The following is a 19,496-nucleotide window of genomic DNA, read 5'->3' as shown; positions in this document are numbered from 1 at the left end:
TTTTAATTTTAATATTATATCATTTGAACACTGGTAATATGTGGAGCTTTTAGCCTATGTTGTAGAGAGAATGTGGTTTGAGGGTTGGGGATAAAATTATGGTTGGGTGTGGGGGTATATTTAATTTTAATGGAAGTTATATTGTAAAATTTGGTATAATAATATAAAAGTAATTCAGAGCTTACACCCTCAAACAGATAATCATCCTTTAATCAAAAAGATGGTTAAAAACATTGAGGACATCTCCATTATAAACTAAAAAGTAAAATATTTTAATTCAAAGACAATGTTTTAGTAAAAAAAACAAAAAAAACATTTAAAATAATTTCTCATTGTGGTTGCTTGTAAGAACTGAACACATGCATCAATGGATATGACCACATGGAAGATGTGACAGTATTGGAGTATTGGACTGATGACAAACAATTTCATTTTTAGCCTAGAAGTCATGCCAAACAATATTTAACAATGTAACGGCAACAAAAGGTTTATGCAACAACAGGACAGCGTAGAGGGGTCAGGCATGAATTTTGATTGAGTATATTTAAATTAAAAACATTCAAAAAATGTTTAAATACACATTTCAATTATACAAACGTTTACAACTTAGAGACAATTTTATGGACAAAGATTACAGGACTATCAGCATCAAGACTGGAGCAAATTGTGAAAATGATACTTAAATCTCATATGCAAAAATAAACATTTGTACAGAACTTTAAATAACAAGTATTTTAAAAATAAACCATACAAATCTAAGCAAAGCAAATAAGACCATTTCAAAAAAAGAAAATATCTACAATTGCTTGAATATAAAATCGACTAGAATTGTAATAAGTTAGCCTTTTAAATGTAACGATTAAGACTGCATTTATTACTTTTTAATACAACTGCAATGATAATGCAGAATTATGTGCTAACATCTTAATATACATAAACAGTATGCTTTGTCACAAGGGGTTATAGAACCCTACAGTATCAGCCGGCAATGGTGTTATCTTTAATGGTAGGTTAAAAGAGGGGTAGTCAAGGTTTGAGAGTTTAAAATACAAACTATAAATTCATGTATTACTTTTCAAGAATCAAAAAGTGTATTTTCATTTACAAAACCTTGCAAGTGTGACATCTAAACAACCACCTACCTAAGCCTCCCAAATACAACATACTCAGTACTTATAGTTTAATTCAAAACATTTTAAATTATAAAGGCTGCAAATCACAAAAATGTGGGGGTTTGATTTGGATAACAGGTTTTAATATCCAGTGATCAGGTCAAGGGACTCTCAGGCCAGTAGGAGAACTCCTTACTTCTGTACTTGATGAGAATCTAAGGCACCTTGGAACCCTGATATTCTTTAGTGTGATGATAAATCCCCCACTTCCAAACTTCCAATTTAGGAATTATGAAAAAAAAAAAAAAAGATGCACCAGATACAGTAAATACTTTCACAGTAGCCTGGTCAAGAGCCATTTTCTGGGCCCTTTCCACAGCCCTGCTCCTGGCAAAGAGTCTTCGAGAAAGGCTTAGAAGTTGTTTTGGGATAGGGCCAATGACAATGTGCTTACTCTTGTGTTTGATAACATTACAGTGCATCTGTGGACAAAAGCAGCATAAATCTCATCTCTTTCTACTGGTAAATAAGGTGAAATTTATTATTCCTAAAACTGGAAAGTGTACACAGGTCAAACTAACATCCACAGACACCCACACTAAAACATTCCCACAGAGACGCATATCTAACACATATGGTCATAATATTGAGACCATCTCAACCTTCATAATGACCTAAACCACACTTGCATACACATACAAATTTTTCTCAAGTGCAAGCGTTACCCATGACATTTCATTTCCATCATTGTACAATATGACTTGACGTGTAAATTTAAGACATTAAAGCTTGCTAAATGTAACCTTTTTTTGTGCTATAAATGGTATGGCAAATGACATCCAAAAACAAGGTAGTTAAAAAGCTGTGGAAATCTCCATTTGCTAAGTTTTGCATTGTCTGTATTAAAATACAATAAGCATCATGTTTCAAGCTTTAACTTTGAACCTAACAGTGAGTTTTTAAATAACAGACCAGGAGGAGCTAGAACCACCTTTCTTGACACGGAGTGATTTGAAGACCAGCAACAGTACCATGTCTTGCAGTTAATGAGCCAAGCATCACTGATACCAGTTTCAGTCAGTCCATATGGGGGGGGGGCAAATGGTTTCACAGAGTGGGGCGGTCACTTGGGCACGAGGCCACGGGACTGAGGGTACAGAGGGGACCCTGAGCCGGACAGGGGGCTATGTGCTGAGGTGGGGGTGCTCGCCTTCTTGCCTGTTTTTGGGCGGCTGTGAGAGGATTGTAAGGGGAAAAAATGAAAAGGTGTGTCAAGGAAGGATAAACCAGAGGAAGGTGAAAATAACTTGATGTTAAATGTATCTTTCCAGGAATATTCCAGGTTCAAGACAAGTTAAGCTCATTTACAGCATTTGTGGCGTAATGTTAATTACCCACAAATTATTTCGACTCGTCCCTCGTGGAGGTTCCAGTGAGGCACTTACAATGGAAGTAAATGGGACCAATTTTTGGAGGTTTTAAAAAGGCAGAAATGTAAACCTTATAATTTTACAAAAACACATTCGTTCTTCTGTTAAAACTCATGTATTATTTGAGCTGTAATTAAGTTTAACTGGTTGTTTTATGACATTGCGTTGTCGTGGTAACCAAGTTGTAAAATTGGCTATAACTTTACATGTGAAAATGCAAAAAAGTTTGCACTCTATAAATACGTTTAAGTTACATTTTTATCTCCTGTTTGAACTTAGTGTATTTTTTGAGTGCAGACCTTTTTGCATTTTTATATTGATACATATGTCTTAGCACCTAATTGGAGAGCGCAGTGAGTGCTTTAATTAAAACTTTACACACAAAAGGTTTGTAAGTGATTTTATCACAGTGACATCATGTTAACATATATTGTTTATGTCTTGTGACTATACTTTTGAAAAAGTGAGTATAATGTAACAGAATGTCCCATTCACTTCCATTGTATGTCTCACTGGAGGGATGAGTAAAAAAAATGTATTGGGGGTAATCAACATTATGATGCAAATGCTGCAAAAACTTGCTTTAAAAGTAATAGTTCACCCAAAAATTATTTAAACATCCTCATTATGTGGTTCCAAACCTGTATGATTTTATTTCTTCACTTGAACACAAAACGAGATGTTAAACAGAATGTTAGGGACTGACAGCCTTAGTCACCATTCACTTTTATATTTCATTTTTGGGTGAACTATCCCTTTAAGACAGGATAAACATAACTGGTGAATAAATAACTAAATTTTGGATGAAGATTATAAAACGTAAACAAAATAAACAATAGGGAGCCTGGGTAGCTCAGCAAGTAAAGATGCTGACTACCACCCCTGGAGTCGCATGGCATGCTGAGTGACTCCAACCATCTCCTAAGCAACCAAATTGGCCCAGTTGCTAGGGAGGGTAGAGACACATGGGGTAACCTCCTTGTGGTCGCTATAATGTGGTTCGCTCTCGGTGTGGCACATGGTGAGTTGTGGGTGGATGCTGCGGAGAATGGCTTGAAGCATCCACACAAGCTATACCGTCTCCGCGGTAACGCACTCAACAAGCCACATGATAAGATGCGTGGATTGGCGGTCTCAGATGCAGAGGCAACTGCGTTTCCTCCTCCGCCACCCAGATTGAGGCGAGTCACTACGCCACCACGATGACTTCGAGCGCATTGGGAATTAGAAAATCCAAAAAAAACAACAACAAAAAAAAAACATAGGAAATGATAGAAGGAAGAGGAAACAAAGAGGGGAACAAATTCTCACCCTGACTTTGGTTTCTTGGAAAACCCAGTAGCTGAGGCACTAAAGCCCAGACCTGGACATGAGCCCAGGCTGGCATGGAAGCCAGAGGCATCCACCTGGATCTCGTCTTCCTCCCTCAGAGCATCCTCTAGAGCGGCAGCCACTTTAGGTGCGATCACTGGCTCCTCATAGTCTTTTGTGTACCGTGTGGGCAGATCCAATTCCAATAGCAAGATATTCTCAGCCTGGAAGATGGACAAAATGAGCAGAAGGATATAAATGATAAAGCCAAAGAAGAGAGCAAGTAAAAGAACAGCATTTTGTGTTTGATTCTCTAGACAGGGTTCTTACATCTTTTGACCAATGAATTTACATGACTTTTCAAATCATTTGAGATTAATGGATTATTTATTTATCATTTTATAGAGATTGCACTCACAAAGAGAAAGTTCTTGTATATTAAAATTTGCATGATTCTTTTTTAACTTTCTAAGATTATATACATTTTCACAGCTTTTCAGGCTGCAAAATTTAAAAATGTAACGCTAAAGTATGTAACTTTTTCAGTGTATAAATACTTTCTTCTATCCCAGCTTAAAGGAATAGTTCACCCAAAAACAAAAATCCTCTCACGATTTACTCTCCTTAAAGCCATCCCAGATGTGTAGGACTTTCCTTCTTCAGCAGAACCGAAATGAAGATTTTTATAAGCACATTTCAGCTCTTTTTGACCATATAATGAAAGCGAATGGGTGGCTTGATGCTGCTGGCTATTTGATGGTCCAAAAAGTCAAATTTAGGCAGCAGAACGACTCCAGTCGAACAATTATCAATTCGTTTTTTATACAAACCTGTCGATTTGCTTCAGAAGACATTATTTAAGTCGCTTTTGGCCAGCACTGGATTTCTGTTTGAAATGACCAAACTCTCGCATGACGTTCATTCCTCTATTGGAAACAACATTGCGCTTATGTCACTGATGTGTCGACTGCTGGCAGGAAGCAATTTTTTTAAGTTAATACAATTTTAATAATCGATTAATTCTTTACATAAACCTACTGATTTGCTTCAGAAGACATTAACTGATCGACTGGATTCGTGTGGATTATTTTTATACTGCCTAAATGTGACTTTTAGACCGTCAAATAGCTAGCAGTCTAATGGCACCTATTCAATTGCATTCTATGGACAAGAGCTGAAATATGCTTCTAAAAATCCTCGCTTCGGTTCTGCTGAAGAAGTCATACACATCTGGGATGGCTTAAAGTAGAAGTAAATCATGAGGGGATTTTCATTTTTGGGAGAACTAACCATTTAATATGCAGAGTACGCCATTCATAGATACATTTTCTTGAAAACTGTAAGCAATGCATCGGTAACACTGTTAAAATTGCTCTGTTTGTTTTGAGCGACCTGTCTATATAAACACAATGACATTGACTTAACCTATGGAGTAAGTTGGGAAATCAGGTTATTTTTGCAATTCCATTTGGTGGAGCTAGTGAGGCAGAAATGACACACTTTTCCCTAATATTTTCAGGTTTTTCCATGACCGTGGGAACCCCTGAAGTAGAGATAGGAGTCATAAGGAATTTAACGATTCTGATTTCCAGTTGTAATCCCACTTAACAATCCTGGTTGCTTGATGGTTTCATTAACGATTCTTTCTGAAATGTTGAGAAAGAATGAACAATCTTTGGAAAAAATTCTTATTGCATATGTTTCCCTTACTGCACCGTTACCTGATAACGTGACATCATGAGATTTCAACAGAACAACAGTAGCAAATCAGAAAATGAGCAGGTTTATATTTATTACATAACTTCACTGATCCCTAAACCCATCCTTTGGATTTAGTTTGTCAGCAAAGTTGAAAATACGAGTGAGTTTACACATTCCTTGAATTACGGAAAAACAATGACTCACAAAAAGTTAATGCCAGTCCAAAAGATAAAGAAGAGATTTATTTCAATGCTCCAAGAAGCATTCATGGAATTGAAAAGTCATGAAAGTCATTTGGATCCAGTATTTCTTTTATCCTTTTAAACAACAGATTAAGAACTAGTTTTTGATTCTACTCTAGAGCTTATCTGCCACACCGTAAAGAGTGAGTGAAGTAACTAAATCCTTTGTGTAGTGCTTTGTGGGGTATAATGGGAACTGTGTCAGCATACCTTGTATCTGACATCAGGCCGCATCAACATGGCCACGCGGGCGTGCTGACTCAGAGGCCGTCTGTACCCGACTGCAGAAACTGGCCTTTTCATCATTTGCTGATCACTGAGAAAAAGAATGAGAGAAAGCAGGAATAAAATTTCCAAAACAGGCCAACAAAGAGAGCGTGTTCATATGAATGTCTGTGACATACTTTTGAATACGGGTGATGGGCGTTATCTTCCAGAGGTCATCCTCCTCATCAAAAATGGCCCTCGTCACAATCTTGTTCTTCTCCTCCAGAGGAATAAAGTTCTCTATGATTGCATGTCTGGTGGGTAAGAAACAAAGGTTAAAGCACCCTATGAAGTGGCTTAATGTGTGCAGTTTTCTTCCCTGTAAAGAGAAACAGGAAGTTAGGACAGTTATTCCCAGGCTGAGATGAACTTCCATCTGGTTTTCACCATGTGGGGTTATTCATTATTTCATACACTTGAAGATATGTCTTTAATAAGTCACCGTCCTGTAGGTCTAAGACTTCCTATACTTTCTCAGGTATTTATACCTCAGGAGGTATGATGAATAGAGACTATGTATACTGTGTGTATTTAATGACTCATATACTGTATATCCCCAGCATAATATCAACTTCCTGTCTGGTTTTCACTATGTGGGGTTATTCATTATTCTAAACACTTGAAATATGATTGTAATAAGTCACTGCCTGGCAGTCCCATGACCACATATAGATATTATTTTACAAGTGTTTATACCCTGGTGTATCTCTCGGGTATGACGTCATGTAGTGTAGAAAAGTCAATATGGAGTGAACTGAAACGATAGGGAATGTCTCCGGTTCCACATGTAACCTCGGTTCACTGAGATGAAGGGAATGATACATTGCGAAATTTGACTCTACCATAGAGTTTCGAGGTACAAGCGATGCGTTCTTGTCCTTCATTTAGAAAATGCAATGGTGATTGAGTGCCTGCTTATGTAGAGAAACTGCGCACCTAAAAGGGTGGTGCTAAAACACCATTGCCAATCATAAGTTTGCCGTTAGGATACAAGGGCTTCAACTAGGTCGTCAGAGAAGGAATTCCTTAAGCGTATCACTGCAATGTCTCGTTCCCTTCATCTTAGGGAACCGAGGTTACATGTGTAACTGGTAAGACATTTTTTTATTTAACCTCTAGAGGCCACAATTATTTTGTTACACAAAAGGAGTTCAAACTGTAGAACCCTACCGTACCAGCCACACAGAAATTAACCAAAATAACTACTGGAAAACAGTAAAAAAAAAAAATCTGATAGTAGATGGTAAAAACAAAAAAACTGCAAATACGACCTGATTAATCGGTAAATCCGATATATCGGTCAGCCTCTAAAAGAGATGGAGTGCTGTGAAATAATCCACGTACAAAGGAAAATCTGTCAGAAGACAGAGTTGGGAATCACCAAGAATGAATGAAAGCACCATTTATTTACATGTGTATTCTGTTTTGGTTTAATGCCCGAGAAAGGTGTCACTGGACGCGTCGAACGCATATGGATAGCGAAATCGCACGTGGTTAGCGAATAAGACACAGGTTTTTGGACAAAAGTAGCCCAACCGTTTAGTGAATTCGCCCCAGAATGTGTGAAAGTAGCAATGTTGTTACAATACCAAAATTCCAGTAGTCTGTACCAATACCAGTAAAATTCCATTGTTCTCGATACCAATTTCAATACCACAGTAAAGATATGCTAAAATGGTAATGTGCTATTGAACAAACTCGTTTAGCATATTTAAAGTACAATTTCAATGTAAATAATAAATGAAAAGAAATAGATGTTTCCTTCAAGTGTTTTTCAATTAAGTATGCATTACTTAAGTGTTTTTAAGTAGGGCCCAACTGAAATATGCTTTTTTTTTTCCCAAATCCCCAACTTAAATTTGTATTTTAAAGATTAATTTAATTATCACAATTGTGTCTAAACAATTTAATTCTTAATTTTTAACAACAAAAATTTATTTTCAACATACCATTGCACTTTTTATAACTAACTTTTGTTCAGTACAACTCTTGCTTTTGATATACTGGTAAATTTGTATTATTAATAAATGCGAATGTGAGCTTTTATTTTGACATGTGGTTTTGACAGAAGCTTCACTTCTGATAGATATACAGTTCGCTACATGGCCTAGTGTGATCGTTAAAGTGCAAATGCTGTGATTTAATTATATAAATATGTAGTCTCCATGTGGAAAAGTGCACTGCTTTGTCATCACATACAATGAAATTTATTCTCAATGTCTGTTGAGTTTCACTGTGTGAGCAGTTGGCTTCACACATTAACTTAAAGCTTGCAATTTATGTAGACCAAGATTTAATAATTATTAATCACAGTAGAACATATCATGATTTTAATTTGATTAATTGTATATTGAAGTGTAAAAGGAGTAACAGAGCACATGCTCAAATAAGCGTGTGTACATTTAAAAGCAGTCGAGTGTCAGTAAGACAGACTGCAGAAACACTGGTATCGTGACATCTTTTTAATTTTAGTACCAACTTAGTTCCGAAGTACCGGTACTTTTGAAAACACTATAAAGCAGTATGTGTGACCGAAACCACAGTGAGGGTTGATGGTTTGCATACTTAAGTTTGAGTTCTCTGGTCAGCTCGTTTTGCGTCTGCTCCAGCTCCTGTCTGTATTTAACATGTTCATCCTGGGCATCCTGAATCTCTGCCTTCACAGACTGCAGCTTGGAAAAGAGCTAGATGACAGAAAAAACAAGGGCAGAAGGTATATAAAAAAAAAAAAAAACGAATCCTCCTGGGAATAGCTGGAGCTTCTACTCCAAAGACACAGTCAAGCAAAATGTGAGAGACAATATCTGTCATGCATGGATGAGTCCGAATGAGAATAAGCGTGATAGAGATCTGCCTAGAGAGCTGTCCAACAACTAATAGGAACTAAGAAAATATAGCTGGACCCTAAAAATACATCTCCTCAGACGCAGCTTTCCGAATCTCATTTTTAACAGCACACTACTAATGTGTGTGCTCAACATAAAATTAGGTACATCTATCTAGTCCTATAATGAGAATGAGGCAGTTTCCTGCAACTCTACAGAGGGCAAAGTAGAGCACTATAGTGATTCAAATTTAATCAAAGGTGCCTCATTGAAACCATCAGTTCATATTATTTCTACCTCATAAAAAAAACACCCATGATCCTGAAGTAAAATTCGCAATCAGAGAAACGTGGAAAACAAATCACAGCGAAAGAGCTCTGCATCGACCACCCACTCCCATGAAGCATTGCGAGTTAGTCTCCCTATATTCTAAGACTATTTATTGCATGGGTCTCTGAAATCCTCAATTCAGATTGGTTAATGGTACCATCTAGCTGTCTAACCTCACATCTGGGAATTAAGACATATCAGACTGGTCATCCATGTAATCCAAGTCCTCTATCCTACTTCTCTACTTCTTACTTGAAAGGTAAGCTAATAAAATAATTTCAACTCATTTCAACATTTCAAGTCCATATATTTATTGATTTGGCAAGTAGTCTTGTAACAAGCTGGATAATGTCAGTCAGACAGTCATTTTCGAAAAATAAAAACCAACAGAGCTCAAACCGGAGATGGAATTCAGCTGTTCAGTTATACATTTCTTCTTACATAATAACATAATTTCAATGCAAATCAATACTCATGTCAATGTATTTATATATTTGGTTAGTAGCCATGTAATAAGCAAGATGATGTACAGCCAGGGTTTATTTTGCAATAATATCTTGCTGACTGTACATCATCCATCATATTTGTATACAGTATCTCTGAATATTTCGCAAAAAACAAAAACTGTTTCTATACTTCTAATCAATCATTAGACGGTTATTTTCCTAAATCTCAAATCAACCTTAAGTTCTTGATTTAAATTGTTTTTACAAGGTTCACTGAAAAATAGGTTATTATATTTGACTTGAAATGAGCAGAGAACCTTATTTGTTGTGTACCTTCTAGATGCAATGTTAAAAATACACATTTGTAAGATTTCCAAGACAAAAACTGAATCCTGTGAAAAACACTGAAGTGAGGTACACCTAATATTCCAATAACCTCAAATCTATCCAGTACATATAAGATGGGAAACTGCTTTGCTATAACACTTCCAAGACTAACTCAGCTAAATCAAAATATCCAAAAAAAAGACCAACTGGCAAGGTCAGATAGCATTTTAGCCCTTGGCCCTTCTACATCCATACTTACCTTTTTTAGTTTTTTGGTCTTGATGTCCACTTCCTGCTGTAGTGAGCTGTAGGTCTCTTTCAACTCAAGTGTCTCCTCATCATGACACTCCATCTCCTGCTGCATCTCCCTTTCCCGCCTTTTCTACTCGCACATAAATTATAAAGAATAAAGATAACCTTTTATGGCCAATCGCTGTATACTAGTTTAGATACAAGTTATTGACCTTGGGATGGAAAAATTAGCTGCAAATTGCATTAAATAAGGTGTATAAATACTGATAAAACTAAATATAGACAAGCTTGCTGAGTGAACAAAGAAATGAATGCTTTAATCAGCATTTTTGGCTAGCATCTGAAATTCAGTTACTAAGAATATACAGATGACAAACTATAAAGAGGCTCAAATAACCTGTCCCCTTTAAAATAACCTTGAGGTTTGAAACACAGTCTGGCACAATCTCTTTATGGCACATAAGCAGTTTTGTTACTGGAAACTTTACCTGTTCGGCTATCTCCTGCCTCTTCAGCTCCAGAATCTTCTGCTGCTCATTGGTGTGGTCGACAATGTTCTTTCCTCCAACCAGCAGCTTGCTTTCCATGGCCTGAATGTAAAAAATATATATATATATATAATAATAATTATTAATTAATTAATAATTATCAGACAAGACAGATGTAAATCATAATGAAATAACCTTTTATGCCAAACAAGATTTTAGCCAAGATTAGAAAAGGATTATAAAGAGTATTTGTTTCCGACAGTGTTTCCTGCACCACTACAGTGCCAGAGCAAAAGAAATTAGATTTTAACAGAGTGAGTTTGAAATCTGTATTGAAATGTGTTCAAATAAAAGAGTGGGTACCACAAAATAGTACAAAGACAATAAAAAGAAAAACACAACATGCCTTTGTATTGTCTTTGCTGGCCGTACACAAAAACATACAGTGAAACCATGGATTAAATTGGGATTTTAAAGGTGGGGGAACCCCACTCTGCACATGCATCAAGTGCAAGGAAGTGTGAATGACTTTCTCTAATGAACCAAGATTTGTAGTGAATAAGGATGTACATTTTGGCCTGTTTCTCACCTAAAACCACATCTGACTACATCTTACGTTAAGCTGCCTTTATGTCCTTTTTTTTTTTTTAGCTGAAAAGTTATGTTTGACAAAAACAAATCATATATCCTTTAAAATATCTTTGATTGTGTTCCAGAGTTTGAGATGGCATAAGAGTAATATCCCTTTAAATGTAGTGAACTTGAAAGGATTTTTTGACCAAGTACACATGCTAAATGAAGTCGAAATTTATATAAAAAAAAAAATGCATTTAAAACTAGACCAGAGATCAAAAGAAATGAAATGGACAAACAAGTTGCTGATATTATTTTTCCTTTTTGAACAAAAGGTGCTGGAACACCGATTGTCCAGTTCTGGACCAATGTGACCCTAGCATAACCGATTCATAAATCTTCCTAATTATTTTAATGAAAAGGTTAAAAAGACTTGGGTTATTGAACCAGTCTAATTAAATTGTTGGTCTCCCCAGCCACAAAAACACAGTTCTGTAGGTAAAATGGGTTTCTGAGAACTCTTCCATCCTTAAAAAATATATATATCAAGTCTGGTATTCCTAACCTTAACTTTGGCTGTCAGCATCTCTGATGCCTCCTTCTCTTTGCAGAGATCATCCATCTTCTTCTCCTTCTCTTTTAGCAGCCGCTGTTTTTCCACTGCCACTAGGCTGTGGTCCTCCATGATGGCCCTCCTCTCCTTCTCCAGCTTCTCCTGTTGCTCCCGCCAATAATCTGAAATGCCCTTATCTCCATCTATTCCTTCTTCTTCATCCTCATCATCTTCATCACCATCTTCCTCATCCTCTATCTCCTCTCCCCCTTCCCCAACTCTCCTCCTCCTACTTTTTCTCCTCTTCTTGCCAGATCTTTTTTCCAGCTGCTCTTTCAAGCGGGCGATCTCCTCCTGAAACTCCCGAAGCAGTGCATCCTTGGGGTCTTCGTTGACACGAGGCTTGTTCTTGATGTTTTTGGCACGGTTGGCGTAGCGTAGAGTGGTAAGAGTCTCTTCTAAGTTGTAGGAAGCTGGTCCAATATTGGCTACCATGACCGTTCTGGCATTCCCACCCAATGAATCCTGCAGAAGTCTGGTAAGTTTGGAGTCACGGTATGGGATATGGGTGCTTCTACCATCCACCAGTGCTGAGATTACATTTCCCAAAGCAGACAAGGAAAGATTGATTTTGGTGGCCTCTTTCAAGCGCTCACCCTGTGCACCAGTCTTGGTCTGCCTTTCGCTTCCTGCCAGGTCAACAAGGTTTAGCTTCCCAACCCGGATGTGGTTCTCCCCATCAGGTCCAATCTCGCTGCACTCAATCGTGATAACAAAGATTGCATGAGAACGAGAGCTGTGCTCATTCATATTGGTGGCACCCACAGATCGGTTCTGGTTGCCAACATTCATAACATGCTCAATTTCACGTACACTTTTAGTTACAAATGAAGAGAGGTCTTTAACATATACACCCGTATCAGGTCTCTCTTTGAGTTCCAGACGGCGCGACTGGTCCTTCGATAAAAGGTCCCTGATCTCCTCTTGATAGATCTCCAAGTAAGAAGCCCTGACCAAGTATTGTTGGTTCTGCGAGCGGGAAATGTGCGTAAAAATGTGCTCGAAAGAGTTTGGGATGACACCCCTCTTCTCAGGGTCATTTCGGACCCCTTCCATTGTGTAAGTCTTTCCAGTGCCTGTCTGGCCATATGCAAAGATGGTTCCATTGAAGCCAAACAGTACAGAATCCACCAATGGGCGGAATGTTTCATCATATAGCTCCATCTGCTTTGAGTTCCAGTCATAGACGGAATCAAACGTGAAAACTTTGGGGTGTGTATGGGAGGATGCACCTCGGGGGTTCCGTACATACACCTGGCCCAACTTCACATCTACGGAGACGACCCTCTCGAAATTAGCGACTCGCTCCTTCTCATTCATGGGGCGACAACGCACCACGACCTTAACTGACTCTGAGCTCTTGCTTTTGGACATTTTGACAGCTTTTGGATGATGTTTTGTATCTGCTGACTTCTCTAAATTAGTTTGTAGTACAACTTCACAGTGACGGTGCTGCGAACATCAAAGCCTGCAAAAAATTTTGCGATTCATTAAAATAACAGCAAAATGTACAATGCCAGATAAAGAAGCTTGTGTTGTGGTTACAGCAAACATACAGAAAATGTATTTTCATCTTGTAACAAAGTGACTAACACAGAATAGACTGACTCAAGAGTTGGCAGGCAATTTGTGATGTAAAACTTTAACTGTAGTTTCACACAAGAAAAAGACTGAATAATATGAAAAAAAATATGCATATGATATCTATGGCTATTTTCAGCAACAAAAGGTTTCACCACAGCAATACAAAATTTCATTTTTGGACAAGTACCACGAAGTTCCTTGTGGTACCTACCTTTGAGTATCATGTAAATACTAATGGTATATTTAGCCTAATAATTAACTTCCATTATATGGGCTATATCAAAGTAACACAATATAAGCATCTGATATCATCAGTGTACCATGATATCATTACTGCTGCAGTCATTGTTTTGCTAAGGCTGGTTGGGACAATTTGATTTTAATTGTGTAACAGAGTAACTTGTGAATTGACATTTTTCACTGTTGTATTATTATTTAGTTTTAAGGCTAAATGAAAGACATTTGCTTGTTTTTTGTTGCTTGTTTCTGGGAAATATATATGCAGTACTACATGCCTCCAAGTGTACTAGGTCGTTTGTAACATCTTTAATAAATCGTTTTTATTACCAAGCTAGTCCTGAAAATAATTTTGAAGATAAAACACAATCTATCAGCTACATTACCTGTAGCAGCAGTGCTAGAAGCAAGTAACCCAATTTACATCAACTCCTCCGATATCCTACTTAAATCTCAAATATAGAAATCCGTAAATCTGCATTTAATTGAGTCAATCTCAGCTGTCATGTTGGATACAAATAATAACGGCGATAAATAGATCAGAGGAGTCAAATTAGAGCGAGAATATTCGCTGCTTTATATATGGGTATTATTTTAATAACAAATGGGATATTTTATAGCAGTACAATCATACATTACCACTGATATTTGCTGGTTAATACAAATAAAATGATCAATGAGGACGGAGCTCCTCAGAGACTCCAAACAAGCGGCCTGGCAACTGCAAACAAACCGTCTTATTTATACAGAGGACACTGTAGACAAACATTTAACTCACCTCTGCCAACCCGAACGTTTTAACCTGTAAATTATGCCGAAGTTCGCCGTCACCTTCATATCCACAAGATGCATTTTTATCCCTAAAACCTGCCAAGCGTTAAAAATATACACAATTACCCGTATCTCGCGGAACGAGCTCCGTCAGCCATGTCTGGCTCTAGCAGATCGTACGGGAAGCGGAGAGAAGGAGAGGTGTGCTGTGATCCCCCTGCAGGCCGGGATGGATCTACTACAGCTGCTGCTGCCCTTGGATCAAACCACCAAGAACAGATCACTCCACCCTACAGTGCCAGAAGCCAAACCATTGCAATGCCTCACCTTGCAGAGAAAGATGGTTGTATGATATGTACCAATATGACTTGAATTTAATTTTTAGCATTCTATATTTATGGATTCCATACATATCATTATATATGTATATTTAAAAGTGTATTTCCCTACCTTACCATCTTTTGTCATTTTTATGATTCACTGTAACCCCTAATAAGTTAGCAGAACTCAAAATATGTGAGGCAAACTCGTACATTTAATGTCACTTAATTTTTAAGTGAATTCAGCTCTTTGGCAGAAGTTAAAAATACCATGTTATCTCATCTTAAATACTTCAAGAAGAGGAAACCTGACTAGCTAATACTAGCTAGCTCAGTGAATGCTAACATGCTAAAAGCATGCTATTTGGAAACACTATGCTTTGATTAGCATAGCAATTACTCAAGTAAAAGAAAATACTGTAGATCTATTTTACATTGTGCCTGTCCTCAACCAAAGTTTAAACTCCACTATTTGCCATAATAGTAACCCCCCAAAACTTTTATATTACAGACACTCCTCTAAATAACACAACAAAACATTAAACACTTACAAGTCTACTCCTTTACATTCTTGCCCAAAGACACATTATATAACACTTAATTTTAAAATGTACTCTCTGCCAGTGAGTAAGTGCCATGCTGGGATGCATAATTCCCTTGTTCAAGTTTCAGTGAAATTTAAGTTCCTGTGAATTTGTATTACTTGCTTGTTGTACTCCCATCACCCTTGGAATCTACGCCCCTGTCATCAAGGTTAATATTTGAACTTATCTGTATAATTACATTTCAAAACTCAAAACAAGTAATTATTTTGAGCTATTAGCCTAGGGTTTACTGGCTAATAGTTTTATTGCAGTAAAAAAACAAAAAAAAAAAACAAAGGTATTTTGGCAGGAACTATGGTTACCAAGGCAAATATTTTGTATGTAAGTATTGTACATGCAAAAACAATATTTTAATTTCTTTGGGAAAATGCTTGGGACATTTTTTGTAGCTTGTGCAATTGGTTTCATTCATACCAAACTCATTTATAAAATGTAAAATGATAGTTTAGATCAATCCCATTGAATTCCATAATCCAAATCTTCACAGACAATTTTTGTCAAAAAAGACCAATCAAAGTCTCAACATCACTGGGAAAATGCATTACCCTTTAAACACAAATGATAAAATAAAGTTCAGTGATTGAATTTGAACGAACAAAGCATTAAGACCACAGGACAAAGTTTAAGTACACAGACAGAATACTACTTGTTTGATTTTCATGGAAAGATTACTAATGTGAGGAATGTGCCATTCAAAGTTGTACAAAATTACTAAATAAATACAAGAACACCAATAAAAAAAATACATCTTCAAACACTTATAAAACATTTTCCCCATATGAATTTCACACAGACTTTTGAAAGAACAAAAAAAAAAAACAATGTCTTCCTATCACTACACAATTTCAGAGAGTCTTTATGACATACATTGGTAGCAATTTACAATAAGATTGAATTTGTTAATGCATTGATTAATACAGTATCATGAACTAACAAAGAACAATATTTTTTCCAGCATTTATTAATCTTTGTTAATGTTAGTTAAGAAAAATACAACTGTTCATTGTTAGTTCATATAGTGCATTAACTAATGTTAACATACACAACTTTTGATTTAAAAAATGTATTACTATATGTTGAAATAAGCATTAACCAAGATTAATAAAATATGTAAAAGTATTATTCATTGTTAATGCATATAAATAAAAAAAGGTTAACTAGTGTTAACAAATGGAATCTTACTGTAAAGTGTTATACACACATTTAAAAAAACAAATCATAGTCATACATATTCAGAAATCACAGGAGAGCTACATATTCTGGTGGATTAGGAGGTCTTAAATGGCCTTAAATGTGCATATTCCAATTGCTTATACACTGGATATTTCTGAACCCTCTATCTGCTATAATTAGCATTGATAGGATCAGGATAGACAGGATAGGATATTTAAATAAATTTAATGATTGGTTTTTAAGACACCAAAACGACTTTGAGTCTGTATGCTTTTGTGCTAGAAGATTGTAACTTCAGGTGCAACTGATGGAGAATAAAAACAGCTAAATATAATGCAAAATACAGTTCACTGCAGGTTAAAAATATTTATTGTCTGTGAATTTTCTCAATACACCATCCTTTTATCATCCTCATCATTTACTCAACATGCCATCCCAGATGTATATGCCTTTTTTTTTTATACGTAACACAAACAAACATTTTAGCAGAATATTTATTCCACACAATGCAAGTGAATGATGACCAGATCTTTGAAGCCTCAAAAAGGACATAAAGGCAGAATAAAAGTAATCCATATGACTCCAGTTAAATCCATGACTAAAGTGATACGATAGGTGTGGGTAAGAAACAAGATTAAAAAAAAAATCTCCTTCCTGCCCAGTAGGTGGCGATATGCACAAAGAAAGAGAATCACCAAAAGCAAGATTTAGAGTAAAAGAAGGACTTTAATACCCACACTTATCATATCGCTTCTGAATTCATGTATATAACCATTGGAGTCTTGTAGATTATGCTTATGCTGCCTTTATGTGCTTTTTTTTACCTTCAAAGTTCTAGCCACCATTCACTTGCATTGAATACACCAACAGTGCTGAGATATTCTTCTAAAAAAAAAAGAAAGACAGTCAAACACATCTTGGATGGCATGAAGGGGAGGGTCAATAATAAGATAATTTTAATTTTGGGGCGAACTATCCCTTTAAGGGAATGCGTTTCAGCTTAATCATTACCTATCTGGTAGAAAGAGCTAAATGAAAGACCTCCAAATAGTATGGAGCGATCAAAGTCCACTCCATTATGATGTGGCCCCCCAAAATGGTCCGAATGGATTCCCATCCTGCACCAGAATCAACAGGCTGCATTAATGATCAGATCAAGATTCAATTCGCGCATCTTCTTCAATGGAATGCATGCGTTTATTGTGATATGAAATCAAATGTAAATCTGCTAACATTCCAGTAGATGGCAGTGTTTCTGTAGTATGAGCTCATAAGTGGTTGTTTGTAAAATCAACATTGACATGTGTGACTTTTGTACATTAAAACAAACATTGCTTCATTGATAACCCCACCAAATATATTTGGAGTTTTCATAGTTTAAAGTCCAGGAAATTTCTGTGACTCTAAAAATGATGAAAATTCTAAATGTGTATTAAGGAAATTGCAGCGCTGAAAATCTGTTAATGTATTTCTGTATAGCACATGAATGAGAGCCAGCAGATCCCAAAGTGTTGTGAGTGCAAGATGTGGTTTATACTCAGTCAGACAACTGCCCTTCAAGTATCAAGAAGAATAAAGATTTCCATTACCTTCATCGGACAGGTCTTGTCCTGTCTCCTGTGAGCAGAAGACTCAAAGCAGTAGGCAACTCTTTGGCAATGTGGCCAGTATTTGGGGGCCAAATGCTCCATTTAGTCCTCCAGACTGACCACACGGTGGTACTGCTTCAGGGGCTCCAACTGAAAACACTCACTATAAGGGACATGCACCTGTTTCAGAGGGACATATAACTATAATTCCATATTGTCATGCTGTTGATGTAAAAGTGAGATCTGACATGCCTATAGGAACACGAAAGGTCAGGGTTCCCACACCTTTGGACCAACGAATTACTTGTCCAGGCTGATATTGCTGTATAAAACATTTGATTGGGACTGCACTCACTAAGAGCAACATCTAGCCAATTAAATCGTTGAAGACTACTTATTTGAGCACTACTAGAATTTGTTCTCGTGACTTATGATTTAATTCAATAACTTATTATTTATCTTAAGAAAAAAAAAATCCTGGTCTGAAATCACAATTTGAACTTTCCCTGACAGTGGGAACCCTGAAAGGTGCAAAGGAGTGACGTGTGTTGTGTTTACGTTTGTAAAAGCGGGCGCGTGAACAATCCACGTTGGAACCGCAAGAGTTCGGTTCAATACGATGGCAAAAGCGATCCGAGAAAATGATCTGCTTGATTTCCAAAACGATCTAAAGAGAAACATGTCAGATAAGTGCAGTTCTTACTCCGAACACAACACAGACAAACACTGTGTGATTGTAGAATATAGTTCGCTCTCTGGATCTCAATGTATGCAATATGATTATAATTTGCCTTCATTTGATCATATGTCCCGTAAAGACACAATCGCTATGTCTCTAATGTCTCAGATGTATAACTGATCTGATTATCCACGCATGGGCAATAAAGAATGTATTAATTTTCATCCAATGTCACTTCCGTTGCGTCGATAAATGTGATCGTTGAAAAGAATGACAAGTGAAAATAAGTTACAATAAAAAGTTTCAAGCGCTTTGGTCTCTTCGCCATAGCTGAGCATCCACTGTCCCACAATGCAGTGCGAAGATTAAGTTAACGCATTACATACCGGAGTGTTTCGGCGCAAGGATCGGATCAAGAGATCTTAATCTTTGGGTTGTTGTCCCGGTAAAAACGCTTTACATTGCCAGTGCATTACTTTGGGCCATATATACATTTACATCTATACACATGTAAGCAAATCAATAATAATAATAAAAAAAAAAAAAAATACAATAAAATGTAGGCTAACTAGTATAAAATAACAATAAACTAGTAAAAAATAAAACTGTTTGATATACAGA

General features: G+C 36.7%; 1 protein-coding gene across 3 annotated transcripts; it reads right to left on the bottom strand.

Annotated features, from left to right (window-relative positions):
* Positions 1 to 208: 208 nt before the first annotated feature.
* Positions 209 to 19,211, bottom strand: LOC127619316 (kinesin-like protein KIF3B). 3 transcript variants are annotated; one of them, XM_052092189.1, is made up of 11 exons: positions 18,755 to 19,211; positions 18,197 to 18,376; positions 14,517 to 14,836; positions 11,870 to 13,385; positions 10,732 to 10,833; positions 10,251 to 10,373; positions 8,629 to 8,747; positions 6,201 to 6,317; positions 6,007 to 6,112; positions 3,854 to 4,077; positions 209 to 2,344 (listed from the first exon to the last, which is right to left on the bottom strand). In XM_052092189.1, the coding sequence occupies exons 4-11, from the start codon at positions 13,289 to 13,291 to the stop codon at positions 2,236 to 2,238; spliced, it is 2,322 nt and encodes a 773-aa protein (XP_051948149.1). In that variant the 5' UTR covers positions 13,292 to 13,385; positions 14,517 to 14,836; positions 18,197 to 18,376; positions 18,755 to 19,211; the 3' UTR covers positions 209 to 2,235. The 3 variants fall into 3 exon arrangements, with proteins under 3 accessions (XP_051948149.1, XP_051948150.1, XP_051948152.1); XM_052092190.1 differs by having other exon boundaries at positions 14,636 to 14,836; XM_052092192.1 differs by lacking the exon at positions 14,517 to 14,836.
* Between the last annotated feature and the right edge of the window lie 285 nt (positions 19,212 to 19,496).

This window comes from Xyrauchen texanus, chromosome 25 (genome assembly GCF_025860055.1).
Source record: "Xyrauchen texanus isolate HMW12.3.18 chromosome 25, RBS_HiC_50CHRs, whole genome shotgun sequence".
In the NCBI taxonomy this organism is placed as follows: Eukaryota; Metazoa; Chordata; class Actinopteri; order Cypriniformes; family Catostomidae; genus Xyrauchen; species Xyrauchen texanus.
The sequence above is the reverse complement of the archived record's forward strand: the minus strand, read 5'-3'. Positions and strand labels throughout refer to the sequence as shown.

Bases quoted from the DNA above. Each gene is read 5' to 3' on its own strand.
- LOC127619316 (XM_052092189.1), bottom strand. From the start codon at position 13,291: ATGTCCAAAAGCAAGAGCTCAGAGTCAGTTAAGGTCGTGGTGCGTTGT. The intron at 8,748-10,250 runs GTAAGTATGGAT...TCTGTCATCTAG, and splicing joins AGACCAAAAAACTAAAAAAG to CTCTTTTCCAAGCTGCAGTC. The intron at 6,113-6,200 runs GTATGTCACAGA...TCTTTTTCTCAG, and splicing joins CCCATCACCCGTATTCAAAA to TGATCAGCAAATGATGAAAA.